Source organism: Hylobates moloch, unplaced genomic scaffold (genome assembly GCF_009828535.3).
Source record: "Hylobates moloch isolate HMO894 unplaced genomic scaffold, HMol_V3 SCAFFOLD_2, whole genome shotgun sequence".
NCBI lineage: Eukaryota > Metazoa > Chordata > Mammalia > Primates > Hylobatidae > Hylobates > Hylobates moloch.
In genome coordinates, this window is record NW_026652277.1 from 49,528,419 (window position 1) to 49,540,770 (window position 12,352).

At 40.1% G+C, this 12,352-nt stretch overlaps 1 protein-coding gene across 3 annotated transcripts in view; it reads right to left on the minus strand.

The window, feature by feature from the left end:
* COPS4 (COP9 signalosome subunit 4) overlaps positions 1-12,352 on the minus strand; it is a 43,570-nt gene that overhangs the window by 15,611 nt on the left and 15,607 nt on the right. For all 3 annotated transcript variants that reach the window (XM_032148605.2, XM_032148644.2, XM_032148693.2), the window contains exons 4-6: positions 12,219-12,322; positions 5,088-5,241; positions 4,762-4,912 (exon numbers count right to left, since the gene is read on the minus strand). In XM_032148605.2, the coding sequence (XP_032004496.1) occupies positions 4,762-4,912; positions 5,088-5,241; positions 12,219-12,322 (409 nt within the window). The remainder of the gene's footprint in view (positions 1-4,761; positions 4,913-5,087; positions 5,242-12,218; positions 12,323-12,352) is intronic.

The following is a 12,352-nucleotide window of genomic DNA, read 5'->3' on the forward strand; positions in this document are numbered from 1 at the left end:
GTCATACATGAAGAATTTCGAGCCAAAATGTTACAAGCGGTTGGAAGAACAGGTGATTTCTATTTTCCTTTTCTTATTTGTACTTCTACAATAAACATTAATTATTTCGTTAATAAAAATTTATAAAAGATGAAAAAATATTTACCTGATAGGAGACTTAATATTCATAGTCTCAATTTATATTTTTAAGGAACTTTAGTGACAACTGATAACATTAAAAAAACAAACTCATGAAAATGATCCTATCAACAACCGTTTTCTTTCTAAATGTATTTCTAGCTCTTTATACCAAAAGAGCCTAAACACAATGACACCCAGAAGCAATGAGCATATCTACTGTCCATATCTTGGTAGCCCATTAAAAGGAACTAGGGATCCTTGAAAAATAGCTGATTTCAAGTCTGAGGCAGGCAAAATACAAGATAAATCCAAGTCTCTTTTTCTGCTAATTCCCAGGGAAGTATTCAAAGATTAATGGGGCCATGTCAAAAGGACATAACTGGCCAGGCACAGTGGCTCATGCCTATAATCCCAGGCGTGATTTTGAGAGACCAAGATGGAGGGACTACTTGAGGCCAGACTACTCTGGCCAACATAGCAAGATCTCATCTCCATTTAAAAAAAAAAAAAAAGACATAATCTAGTCATGTTTGGAACAATTTAAACATCAAAAAGAGTAACAACTGTAATTGTCATACCCTGAATAAATAAAAAGTTGTGTCAAATATACAAGAATGTTCATAGCAGTACTATTCCTAGTAGCCAATAAGAAATTAGGATAAATGAATGTGGTATATTCATACAATGGAATACTAAATAACAAGGAAAATGAAGAAAGTACAAATACACATAGCCATATTGATAAATTTCATAAATTTGAGCAAAAGAAGACAAGAATGAATACACTATATGATTTCATTTATAAAAAAATAAGAAGGCTAATATATACTAGTGATTATTCTTGTAGGGTTAGGAGTTCGGGCTAGTAACTGGAAGAAAGCACAAAGAAGGCGGGGTGTTGGTAATATTTTGTTTCTTGTTCTGGATGCTGGTTACATGGAGGTGTTCAGTTTGTGAAAATTCATCAAGCTGTTATACTTTTCATATGTGTACTTTTCCTGTGTATATATCATACCAACAGAAAATATGCAGGAAAAAAAAGTACAAAGTAAAAAGTTCAAAATAAAAGTATAAAAAAGGAAAAAAAAAATTCATGCAGAAGAATAGAATGAGCAAATTGCCATTTTGTAACATAGAATGTAATGAATGACCCAAGCAAGGATTATTATTATTATTACTATTTTTTTTTGAGACAGAGTTTCGCTCTTGTTACCCAGGCTGGAGTGCAATGGCACGATCTCGGCTCACCGCAACCTCCGCCTCCCGGGTTCAAATGAGTCTCCTGCCTCAGCCTCCCAAGTAGCTGGGATTACAGGCATATGCCACCACGCCCGGCTAATTTTGTATTTTTAGTAGAAACGAGGTTTCTCTATGTTAGTCAGGCTGGTCTCAAACTCCCGACCTCAGGTGATCCGCCCACCTTGGCCTCCCAAAAGTGCTGGGATTACAGGCGTGAGCCACCGTGCCTGGCCTCAAGCAAGGATTCTTAATGGCTGCTAACTTATTATGTGAAAGAAAGTAGAGAACAGAATTTTTAGTGTCATGGAATGCAAAAAGCTTATTGATATGGTTTCAGATTCCACATTGCAAATAATCTGTAAGAAACAATACCATCTGTCGGCCGGGCGCAGTGGCTCACGCCTGTAATCCCAGCACTTTGGGAGGCCGAGGTGGGCACATCACGAGGTCAGGAGATCGACACCATCCTGGCTAACGCGGTGAAACCCCATCTCTACTAAAAATACACAAAATTAGCCTGGCGTCAGGAGAATGGCTGAACCTGAGAGGCGGAGCTTGCAGTGAGCCGAGATCGTGCCACTGCACTCCAGCCTGGGCGACAGAGCAAGACTCCGTCTCAAAAAAAAAAAAAAAAGAACTATACCATCTGTCAAGTATACTATCGAAGAATATCCACAATTACCTGAAAATGCGATTAAAATGTGCTTGTCTTTTCCAGCTACACATCTGTGTGAGGCTGAATTTTCTTCATATACTTTAACTAAAACAACCTATTAAAACGGAGTGAATGCGGAAGTACCTATAAGAATGGAGCTGTTTCGGCCGGGTGCAGTGGCTCACACCTGTAATCCCAGCACTTTGGGAGGCGGAGGCGGGCGGATCACAAGGTCAGGAGATCGAGACCATCCTGGCTAACATGGTGAAACCCCGTCTCTACTAAAAAATACAAAAAATTAGCCAGGTGCGGTGGCGGGCGCCTGCAGTCCCAGCTACTCGGGAGGCTGAGGCAGGAGAATGGCATGAACCCGGGAAGCTGAGTTTGCAGTGAGCCGAGATCACGCCACTGCATGCCAGCCTGGGCAACAGAGTGAGACTCGTTTCAAAAAAAAAACAAAAACAAAAACAAAACAAAAAAAAGAATTGAGCTGTTTCCTATTAAGCTAGACATTGAAAAAAAATTTTTAATGTAAAACAATTCCATTCCCAGTAACATTTTTTGCTTTGGAAAAATATAATTGTTTTTCATAAAAGTATGTCATTTATTTTTATATGTAATGGGTCTATTATTGTTACTTTAAAATAAATTAATGAATTGTCTTAAATTACTCATTTAATTTCTAATAATCAGTAGATAGAATCTACATAAACAGGAGCTTTCGGGTTCTCAATACTTTTTCAGAGTGTAAAGGGGTCCTGACACCAAGAAATTTGAGAACCTAAAGTACTGAAAGAAAACATGGGGGGATTTAAAACTACATATAATTTCAGAGTAGGGAAGACTTTTCTAAGCAAGTCAACAAAACCTAGAAGCCATTAAAGAAAGATTAATAGATGTAATTAAGTAAACACTAAAAGGTTCTGCATGGCAAAAATGTCATAAACAAAACCAAAAAGATGACAAGTTAGGAAAAATTTTAATTTTCCTTTATATCTAAAGATCTTCCACAAGCCACCAAGAAAGGACAAACAACTCAAAAAATGGCCAGTCGACATAAATGTATAATTCACTCAATAAAGAAATATAGATTTTTCAACAATTTTTTTAAACATACGAAAAATGCTCAAGAGCATTCATAAATACAAATTAAAACTAAAGTGAGATTCTGTATTTCATCTACCAGATCAGAAAAGGTAAAAGAATGTGGTAATACCTGTGTAAGAAATCAGGTGCTCATGAATGTTTCTGTTTGGAGTGTAATAGTATAGGGCAATGTGGAACGTCTATCAAAAATTCAGAAGTATGTACCTTTGGATCCAGAAAGTTAACCTATACATATACTCATACATGTGCATAATCACTATAGTGTTGTGATTGACTAAATGAATTATGATAAAGCCAGACAATAGAAAATCAAAAGGAATGAGTTATATGTACTGACATGTAAAGATCACTATGATGTATACAGTTACAATAAAAAGGCAAGTTGCAGAAGTGTGTATATGCTACCATTTGTATTGAAAGAAAGGTAAGAAACCAGAAAAAGTTCTTTAGAAAAAGAAGCAGTACCATGTTCATGTACTGCCTTTTCAGTAACAAAAAATAAAATAAATAACTAGTCTATAAAGAATAAAATGGGATGGGCATGGTGGCTCACACCTGTAATCTCAGCACTTTGGGAGGCCAAGGCAAGTGGATCTCTTGAGCCCAGGAGCTCAAGACCAGACTGGGCAACATGGAGAAACCCCATCTCTAGAAAAACACAAAAAAATTAGCCAGGCATGGTGATATGCACCTGTAGTCCCAGCTACTTGGGAGGTTGAGGTGGGAGGATCACTTGAGCCCAGGAGGTTGAGGCTGTAGTGAGCAGTGACTGCGCCACTGCACTCCAGCCTGGGTGATAGAGCGATTGAAGAAAAGCTATGGTTTAGAATTAGCATTTCCTCTTAATGCCCATTTTACTTCATAAGTGATTTACATGCTATAATTCAGTAAAAAGAACAAACAATATTTGTTACATGTATTGAAGAAAAGGATAAATGCCAGGTCTAAAACCGAGGCTTGAAGGTTAAAAAAAAAAAAAACCCAAAAGTAGTGCATTAATTATCATTTCATCAATCTATAGATTTTAATTTTTGTTTCACTCTGCATAATTCTCACTTAAGTTGACATCCACTTCTTTAGTGAAATTTTAGAACTTTACATTATCTCTTTTAACTATCCTTTTTTTTTTTGAGACAGAGTCTCACTCTGTCACCCTGGCTGGAGTGCAGTGGCGCAATCTCGGCTCACTGCAAGCTCCATCTTCCGGGTTCACGCCATTCTCCTGCCTCAGACTCCCCCACAGCTGGGACTACAGGTGCCAGCCACCACGCCCAGCTAATTTTTTATATTTTTAGTAGAGATGGGGTTTCACCGTGTTAGCCAGGATGGTCTCGATCTCCTGACCTCGTGATCTGCCCGCCTTGGCCTCCCAAAGTGCTGGGATTACAGGCGTGAGCCACTGTGCTCGGCCCTCTTTTAACTATTCTTAACACATATGCATAATAGGCTGATATGAGCATATTAAATTATTTTAACAAATCATTTTGTTTTTATTTAAACACTTAAAACATTTACCATAACTGCATTACAAAGACATCCTTTTGAAGAATAGTTCCTTGCTAAATTTTCCAACAGTAACCAACCTAAAGTTATTAAGCAAAGATAACTGTTCATTTAAGTATAAATTATTATGTGTTTACCTGCTGATGCTAAGATCGTACAGTGCAAAGCATGTTTTAAGGCCTCTAGTCTTTCACTTTCGTGGACTATTGTCTTGTAAGAGAGCTCATTGTACCTTTGTGCAGCTTCAATGAATTTCCTTCTATAATCAAGAACACGTGCATAGCATACCTACAGAGGGAAAATGTTTCAATTAGGGGACAAATTAAAAAGCAAGTGTTAAAAAAAGAAACAAAACAGAGAAACAATTTCTAATATTTAAGAGCATCTATCAGACGTCCTGGAACATCTTAGTATGTTACAATTCTCCAATACAAAATTAATTCCAAATCAACTCATCTGTTACCTTATAATGTATCTGTAATTGTTCATTGGTTGATTCATTCTGAAGCAATGATGCTCGATTTATGTAAGCCTCCGCCTGGACTGGATCATCATCCTCCAGATATAGCCTAGCAATCTTCAAGTAAGTCTCCAGTTTATAATCTACATTGTACTGTCTAGAATGTAACAGAAAAACACATAATGACTCAACATTTTGTCAAGAAAATTTTAGGAATAGAAGATATGTTGTTCTTTCCTGATATATATTCTGGTACCGTAAGGGAATCAAACTTTTTTTTTTTTTTTTTGAGACGGAGTATTGCTCTGTCGCCCAGGCTGGAGTGCAGTGGTGCAATATTGGCTAACTGCAAGCTCCGCCTCCCGGGTTCACGCCATTCTACTGCCTCAGCCTCCCAAGTAGCTGGGACTATAGGCGCCAGCCACCACGCCTGGCTAATTTTTTGTACTTTTTAGTAGAGACAGGGTTTCACTGTGTTAGCCAGGATGGTCTTGATCTCCTGACCTTGTGATACTCCCGCCTCAGCCTCCCAAAGTGCTGGGATTACAGGCGTGAGCCACCGCGCCCGGCTGGGAATCAAACTTTTTACTGCATTACACAAAAACCAAAAAGTTTTATTGAATTTTTATTATCATTAATCACATTATATCTTAGCTGCTTTTAATCCTCAGATAATCTCACAAGCCAAAGATCTTAAAAGAACAACTGCCCAGTTTAGGGGTATATCATATATGACTAGTGGGACAACCTTCCTAGAAAATAACTGGGAAATATGCTCTCCAACCATCCTTTGAATCGTTTAAAATGCATATACCCTTAACCCACTATACATTTACTTTTAGAAAACAAATCCTAAGGCTGGGCGTGGTGGCTCATGCCTGTATTTCCAGCAGTTTGGGATGCCTAGGCGGGTGGATCACCTGAGGTCAGGAGTTCAAGACCTCCCTGACCAACATGGTAAAACCCTGTCTCTACTAAAAATACAAAAAATTAGCCAGGCATGGTTGGCACACACTTGCCAGGCGTGGTTGGCACACAGCTACACAGGAGGCTGAGACAAGAGAATCGCTTGAACCCAGGAGGCAGAGGTTGAAGTGAGCCAAGATTGTGACATTGCACTCTGGCCTGGGTGACAGAGTGAGACTTTGTCTCAAAAAAAAAAAAAAAAAAAAGAAAAAGAAAAAAAAGAAAAGAAAAGAAATCCTAAAAAGATAGCCAGGGATGTGCACACATATGCATCTGAAAGGATATTCATTTGTAAAATTATTTATTTATAAATATCTATGCTAGGAAAAAAATTGGAAATCACCCATTATGATATTATTGGTGATCAAGTTGTGGTGCATAAAAATGGTAGAATACAAGGCTGGGCGCGGTGGCTCACACCTGTAATCCCAGCACTTTGGGAGCCCGAGGCGGGCAGATCACGAGGTCAGGAGTTCAAGACCAGCCTGACCAACATGGTGAAACCCCGTCTCTACTAAAATACAAAAATTAGCCGGGCATGGTGGCACACGCCTGCAGTCCCAGCTACTCGGGAGGCTGAGGCAAGAGAATAGCTTGAACCCGGCGGGTGGAGGTTGCAGTAAGCCAAGATCATGCCACTGCACTCCAGCCTGGGCAACACAGCGAGACTCCATCTCAAAAAAAAAAAAAAAGGTAGAATACTGTATAATTATCATCTAGTCACCATGTATTTTTCCTAAATGAAAGAAACTGGATAAAACAGTACGCAAAACACTATTAAAATGCATTTCTGTACACATATATCAAAATACTAATAGCAATTATCTGTGGGTAGTCAGATTATAGGTGGTTTTCATTTTCGTCTTCATCTCAGTGGTCACATTTTATGCCAAGAATGCATAATTAAAGACCTCACATAATTCAAAACTCACATGAAAGAAGATTAATCCTAACAGAAAAATTAATCCTATTTACCTGCAAAAGTGGTGCCACCATGTGGCAAGAACACAGAGTTTATAATTCACTTGGCCCCAGCTTTGAAAAGAATTCTATACTTTATTGATTTGGGGGCAAAGGAGAATGGGAGGAGAAATTTATGCAAATTTATTTTTTGCATATATTAATATTCTGTACTTTTTTCCATTCACAATTCGAATTTACACTGCTTGCTATGCATAGCACTATACTGTTGAATTTTCCAATTTTTTGCCAAGTGTAACTATTATATCGATTACTTTCATAATCAGAATGAATCATTTTTTGAAAGAAAAAGTTCCTATTTGTCCAAAGTCTACATTTAGTCACTTTAACTCGTTTAGAAAACCAATGACATTTTTATCTCTTTGGTTTCCTCACAGATAAAGATAATGCTACAGTACTATAAAATGATAATTATGACCACTGCAAAAAACAGTAACTAATTTTATATTTGTTTCAGCTACCACTGAAAATAAATCAATTGCCCTGTGCTAGGGAGAAAATGCTAGGTAAAGAATAAGACCAAAGCAATCAAGAAAGCCCAGCTTTTTCAAACTACCAAATTATCAAGGGACCTTGAAATGCAAAATTCAACATCTACATATGAAGGCTTTTTTACAAACTGGCTGCTTTTTCAAGGAGCATCATTGCCAAGTAATTTCATAAATAATGCACAAAAGGCAAGATGTCTGAAGCAGTGTCTGCCTCACTATTGCAAATATTAATGAAGAACAAAAAAAGAATCCCTTGTTCACCTGGTAAAGGAGTAGAAAGGCAGATGAAGTTTTTTTTTGTGTTTTTTGTTTTTTGTTTTTTTTTTTGAGACAGAGTCTTGCTCTGTCGCCCTGGCTGGAGTGCAGTGGCGTGATCTTGGCTCACTGCAAGCTCCGCCTCCCGGGTTCACGTCATTCTCCTGCCTCAGCCTCCCAAGTAGCTGGGACTACAGGCGCCCGCCACCACACCCGGCTAATTTTTTATATTTTTAGTAGAGACGGGGTTTCACCGTGTTAGCCAGGATGGTCTCCATCTTCTGACCTTGTGATCCACCCACCTCGGCCTCCCAAAGTGCTGGGATTACAGGCGTGAGCCACCACGCCTGGCCAAAGATATTTTTAAGTCCTTCATAGTTGGTACCGTTTTATACTTGCCAACTGGAAGAGGAAGTGTTCTCAGTACAATAACTAATAGTCTCACACCTTTCATCCTTCTCATGCAATATACTTAGGAGAAATGTTTCATAAAGAACTATAAATTTTAAAAAACATATACATCAAGAGGCAAGACTGGTTGAATAAGAGTTATAAACCATTTTAATTTTTTTATTTTTATTTTATTTTTTTGAGACAGAGTCTCTCACTCTGTCACCCAGGCTGGAGTGCAGTGGTGCAATCTTGGCTCACTGCAACCTCCACCTCCTGGGTTCAAACGATTCTTGTGCTTCAGCCTCCCCAGTAACTGGGATTACAGGCACACGCCACCACACCAGGCTAATTTTTGTATTTTTAGTAGAAACGAGGTTTCACCATGTTGGCCAGGCTGATCTCAAGCTCCCAACCTCAGGTGATCTGCCCACCTCAGCCTCCCAAAGTGCTAGGATTACAGGCGTGAGCTACCACGCCCTGCCATCTTAATTTTTTTAAATTGTTTTTCTACCTCATTTTCTCTAGTATCTCAAACCCAACGATCCTTGAAGCCACAGTGCCCTCCAAACCACTTATCCCTTACATGTCACTGCCTTTCTCCATAAAGGCCTCACTTCCCCCTTTACCTAGCCTAACTCCTATGGTCACTCATTGTAATCACTTATAATCATTGAATTGCATAGGCACTCATCTCCCTTGTCCCTCTCTTGCTGTCATACTTGTTGGGCAAAAATCGCAACTGTGGTTAAACCTAATTGTTTGCTCACTCCTTTCCTGCACTCATGTAGCTGAAATGTGATGGGAAAAAGCACCAAATCAAATTTTCTTTAGAGATGGGGTCTCAGTGTGTTGCCCAGTCTGGGCTCAAATTTCTGGGCTCACAGGATCCTCCCACCTCTGCCGGGACTGAGGCTTGTAGCCGGGACTGCAAGCATGAAGCCACTGTGCCCAACATGACTGATCTAATTTTAATCATTATGACCTTCAACAAGTCCTTAATATTGCCAAGTTTACATGCTGAGTCCATTCATTGTCCCACTCTCCTAAGGGGATTACTTCTCACATTACTGTCTCTCCTCAACCTCACACTCCACCCCCATCCACTCTTCCAGCTGATGTCTCTGATTTCAACTTCCTTAAGAATACTGAAGCAAGGCTGGGCATGGTGGCTCACACCTGTAATCCCAGCACTTTGGGAGGCCAAGGCAGGTGGATTGCTTGAGCCCTGGAGTTTGAGACCAGCCTGGGCAACACGGTGAAACCCCGTCTCTACTAAAAATACAAAAATTAGCCAGGCGTAGTGGCGTGCACCTGTAGTCCCAACTACTTGGGAAGCTAGGAGATGGACGTTGAAGTGAGCTGAGATCACACCACTGCACTACAGCTTGGTTGACAGAGCCAGACCCTCTCTCAAAACCAAAAAGCCAACAGAAAAAGAATACTGGAGCAATGCAATGAAAGAGCACTTGCACAAATTCCACCACTATATCACCAATAGATCTACAGACATTTTTATTGTCACAACTAGGAACAGCAGTACTATTGGCATCCAGCAAGCAGAGTAGTGGTGCTGCTAATACCTCCTGCAATACACAAGACAGCCCCCACAACAAAGTATCTAGCCGAAAACGCCAGTAGTGCTGAGGCTGAGAAACTGACACAGATTAACTACCCATATTCCTATCTAAAGCCTATCCCTCTGCTAGATTCCTTCCTCTCGTCTACTCCTGCAAGAATCCTCTCCCCAATTCCCCTATATCAAATTTTTGCTTTCTACTGGATCATAAAAGAAAAAGTAATCCCTTAGCCTAACGTCTGCTGTCATCTTCCACCCTGTTTTTTTTTGCTACCTTTTTTGAAAACTCCCCCACAGCGTAGCCCATACTCACTATCTCCAAATCTTCTCTTCCCATTCTCTCTTAAACCATGCAATCAGGCTATCATTTCACAAACACTATCATTTCACAAAAATCAGCTGCTTAAGGTTATCAGTGGCCTCTACGCTACTAATGCCAACAGTTAACCTGTACTCCTTATCTTACTTGACCTATCAGTGCCATAGCTCATCACGTGCCCCTTGATACATTTCCCTAATTTGGCTTCTAGGACACCACCCTCCACATTATTCTGATTCCCTTCTTACCTCAATGGACATCCTTCTCATTTGCTACATCTTCCCCTGGTCCCTGACCTCTTAACGTTGAAGTGCTCCAGGCCTCAGTATACTCAGTCCTTTTGTCTATCTATGTTCTCTCCTTTGGGCATCTCATCCAATCTAATGGCTTTAAATTCCATCTATATGTCAATGACTCCCAAATATGTATATCTAGTCAAGATATCTCTTCTAATCTCCAGACTAATATATTCAACTCCTCACTACATATTTCTACTTGGATATCATATGTCCAAAATGAAACTCTTGATATTCCCTACAAACCTATTCTTCCCCACTCCAACTTTCCAATTGCTCAGGCCAAAAATCAGGACTTATCTGGACTCTTTTTTGCACACTCTACATACAAGCCATCAGGAAATCCTTACTCTACCTTAAAAAACATATCTAGAATTCAATACTTCTCACAACATCCACCTTATCTGTGGTACTGTATAAGCCTTTTTTAAAAAAGACAGGGTCTTGCTTTGTGCCCCAGGTGGGAGTACAGTGGTGCAATCATGGCCCACTGCAGCCTCAAATTACCGGGTTCACACAATCCTCTCGCCTCAGCTTCCCAAGTACCTGGGAGTATAGATGCATATCACCAGGCCCAGCTAATTTAAAACAAAAAAAAATTTTTTTGTAGGGATGGGGGGTGGTCTCACTATGTTGTCCAGTTGGTCTCAAACTCCTGGGCTCAAGCGATCCTCCTGCCTCAGCCTCCCAAGTAGCTAGGACTACAGGCATGTGCCACCATGCCCAGCATTTTTTTTTTTTTTTTTTTGGTGGAGATGGGGTCTAGCTATGCTGCCCAAGCCGGTCTCAAACTCCTGGGTTCAAGCAATCTTCTCCCACCTCAGCCTCCCAAAGTGCTTGGACCACAGGCGTGAGCCACCGTACCTGGTCTCATAAGCCTCTTAACCAATATCCCTACTTGTATCATTGCTTGCCTACAGTTTATTCTCAACCCAGTAGTGAGAGTAATTATTTAAAACAGAAGTCAGACCATTTCACTGTTTGTTCACAAATTCTCCAATGGCTCCCCCTCATTTCACTTAGTGAAAAGCCAAATTCCTTACAATGGCTTATAAAACTCCACATAACCTGGTCCCTAGTACTCTCTGCTCTCATCCCTGATCTCTTGCCCCTTTGCTCACTCTACTCTATCCACACTGGCCTCCTTGCTCTTATTAAGAAAACACTTCAAGCTTGCTCCCATCTTAGGGCCTTTGCACTAGCCATCCCCTCTAAGAGTATCTAGTGATGATATTCAGCCAGGTGCAGTGGCTCACACACCTGTAATCCCAGCACTTAGAGAGGCTGAGGTAGGCGGATCACTTGAGGTCAGGAGTTTGAGACCAGTCTGGCTAACATGGTAAAACCTAGTAAACATGTTGAAAATCTAGTAAAAATACAAAAATTAGCCAGGTGTGGTGGTGCGTGCCTGTAGTCCCAGCTACTTGGGAGGCTGAGGCAGGAGAATCGCTTGAACCCAGGAGGCAGAGGTTGCAGTGAGCCGAGATCATGCCACTGCACTCCAGCCTGGGCAACAGAGCAAGACTCCGTCTCAAAAAACAAAACAAACAAACAAACAAAAAGTATCTGGTGATATTCTTTCCTCAGATCACTCATAGCTACTCCCTTATCTCCTTCAAGTCTTTGATAAAGTGACATCAGGGCCCCCCTACTACCCCAATCACCCTATTTAAATATACATACAACCTGTCCCCACTTTGTCCCATTACTTTTCTCCACAGCACTTATCACCTTCTAACATACTACACAATTTTGTATTTATTTATCTGTTTCGTGTACTAGAATGTAAGAAAAAATATAAGTGAGCAATTATATACATCCTATATATAGTCATCCAATATCCACTATTTACTATACTTTTGTCCTGTTTCCAAAGGAATTCCCACCAACACTTGGGCTGCATTTCTCCAGTCTTCTTCTTTCTCATATATAGATGCAAGATGCTGTCTTATGGAAGCAACCTGGAATAATAGGTATACATGTCAAATTAT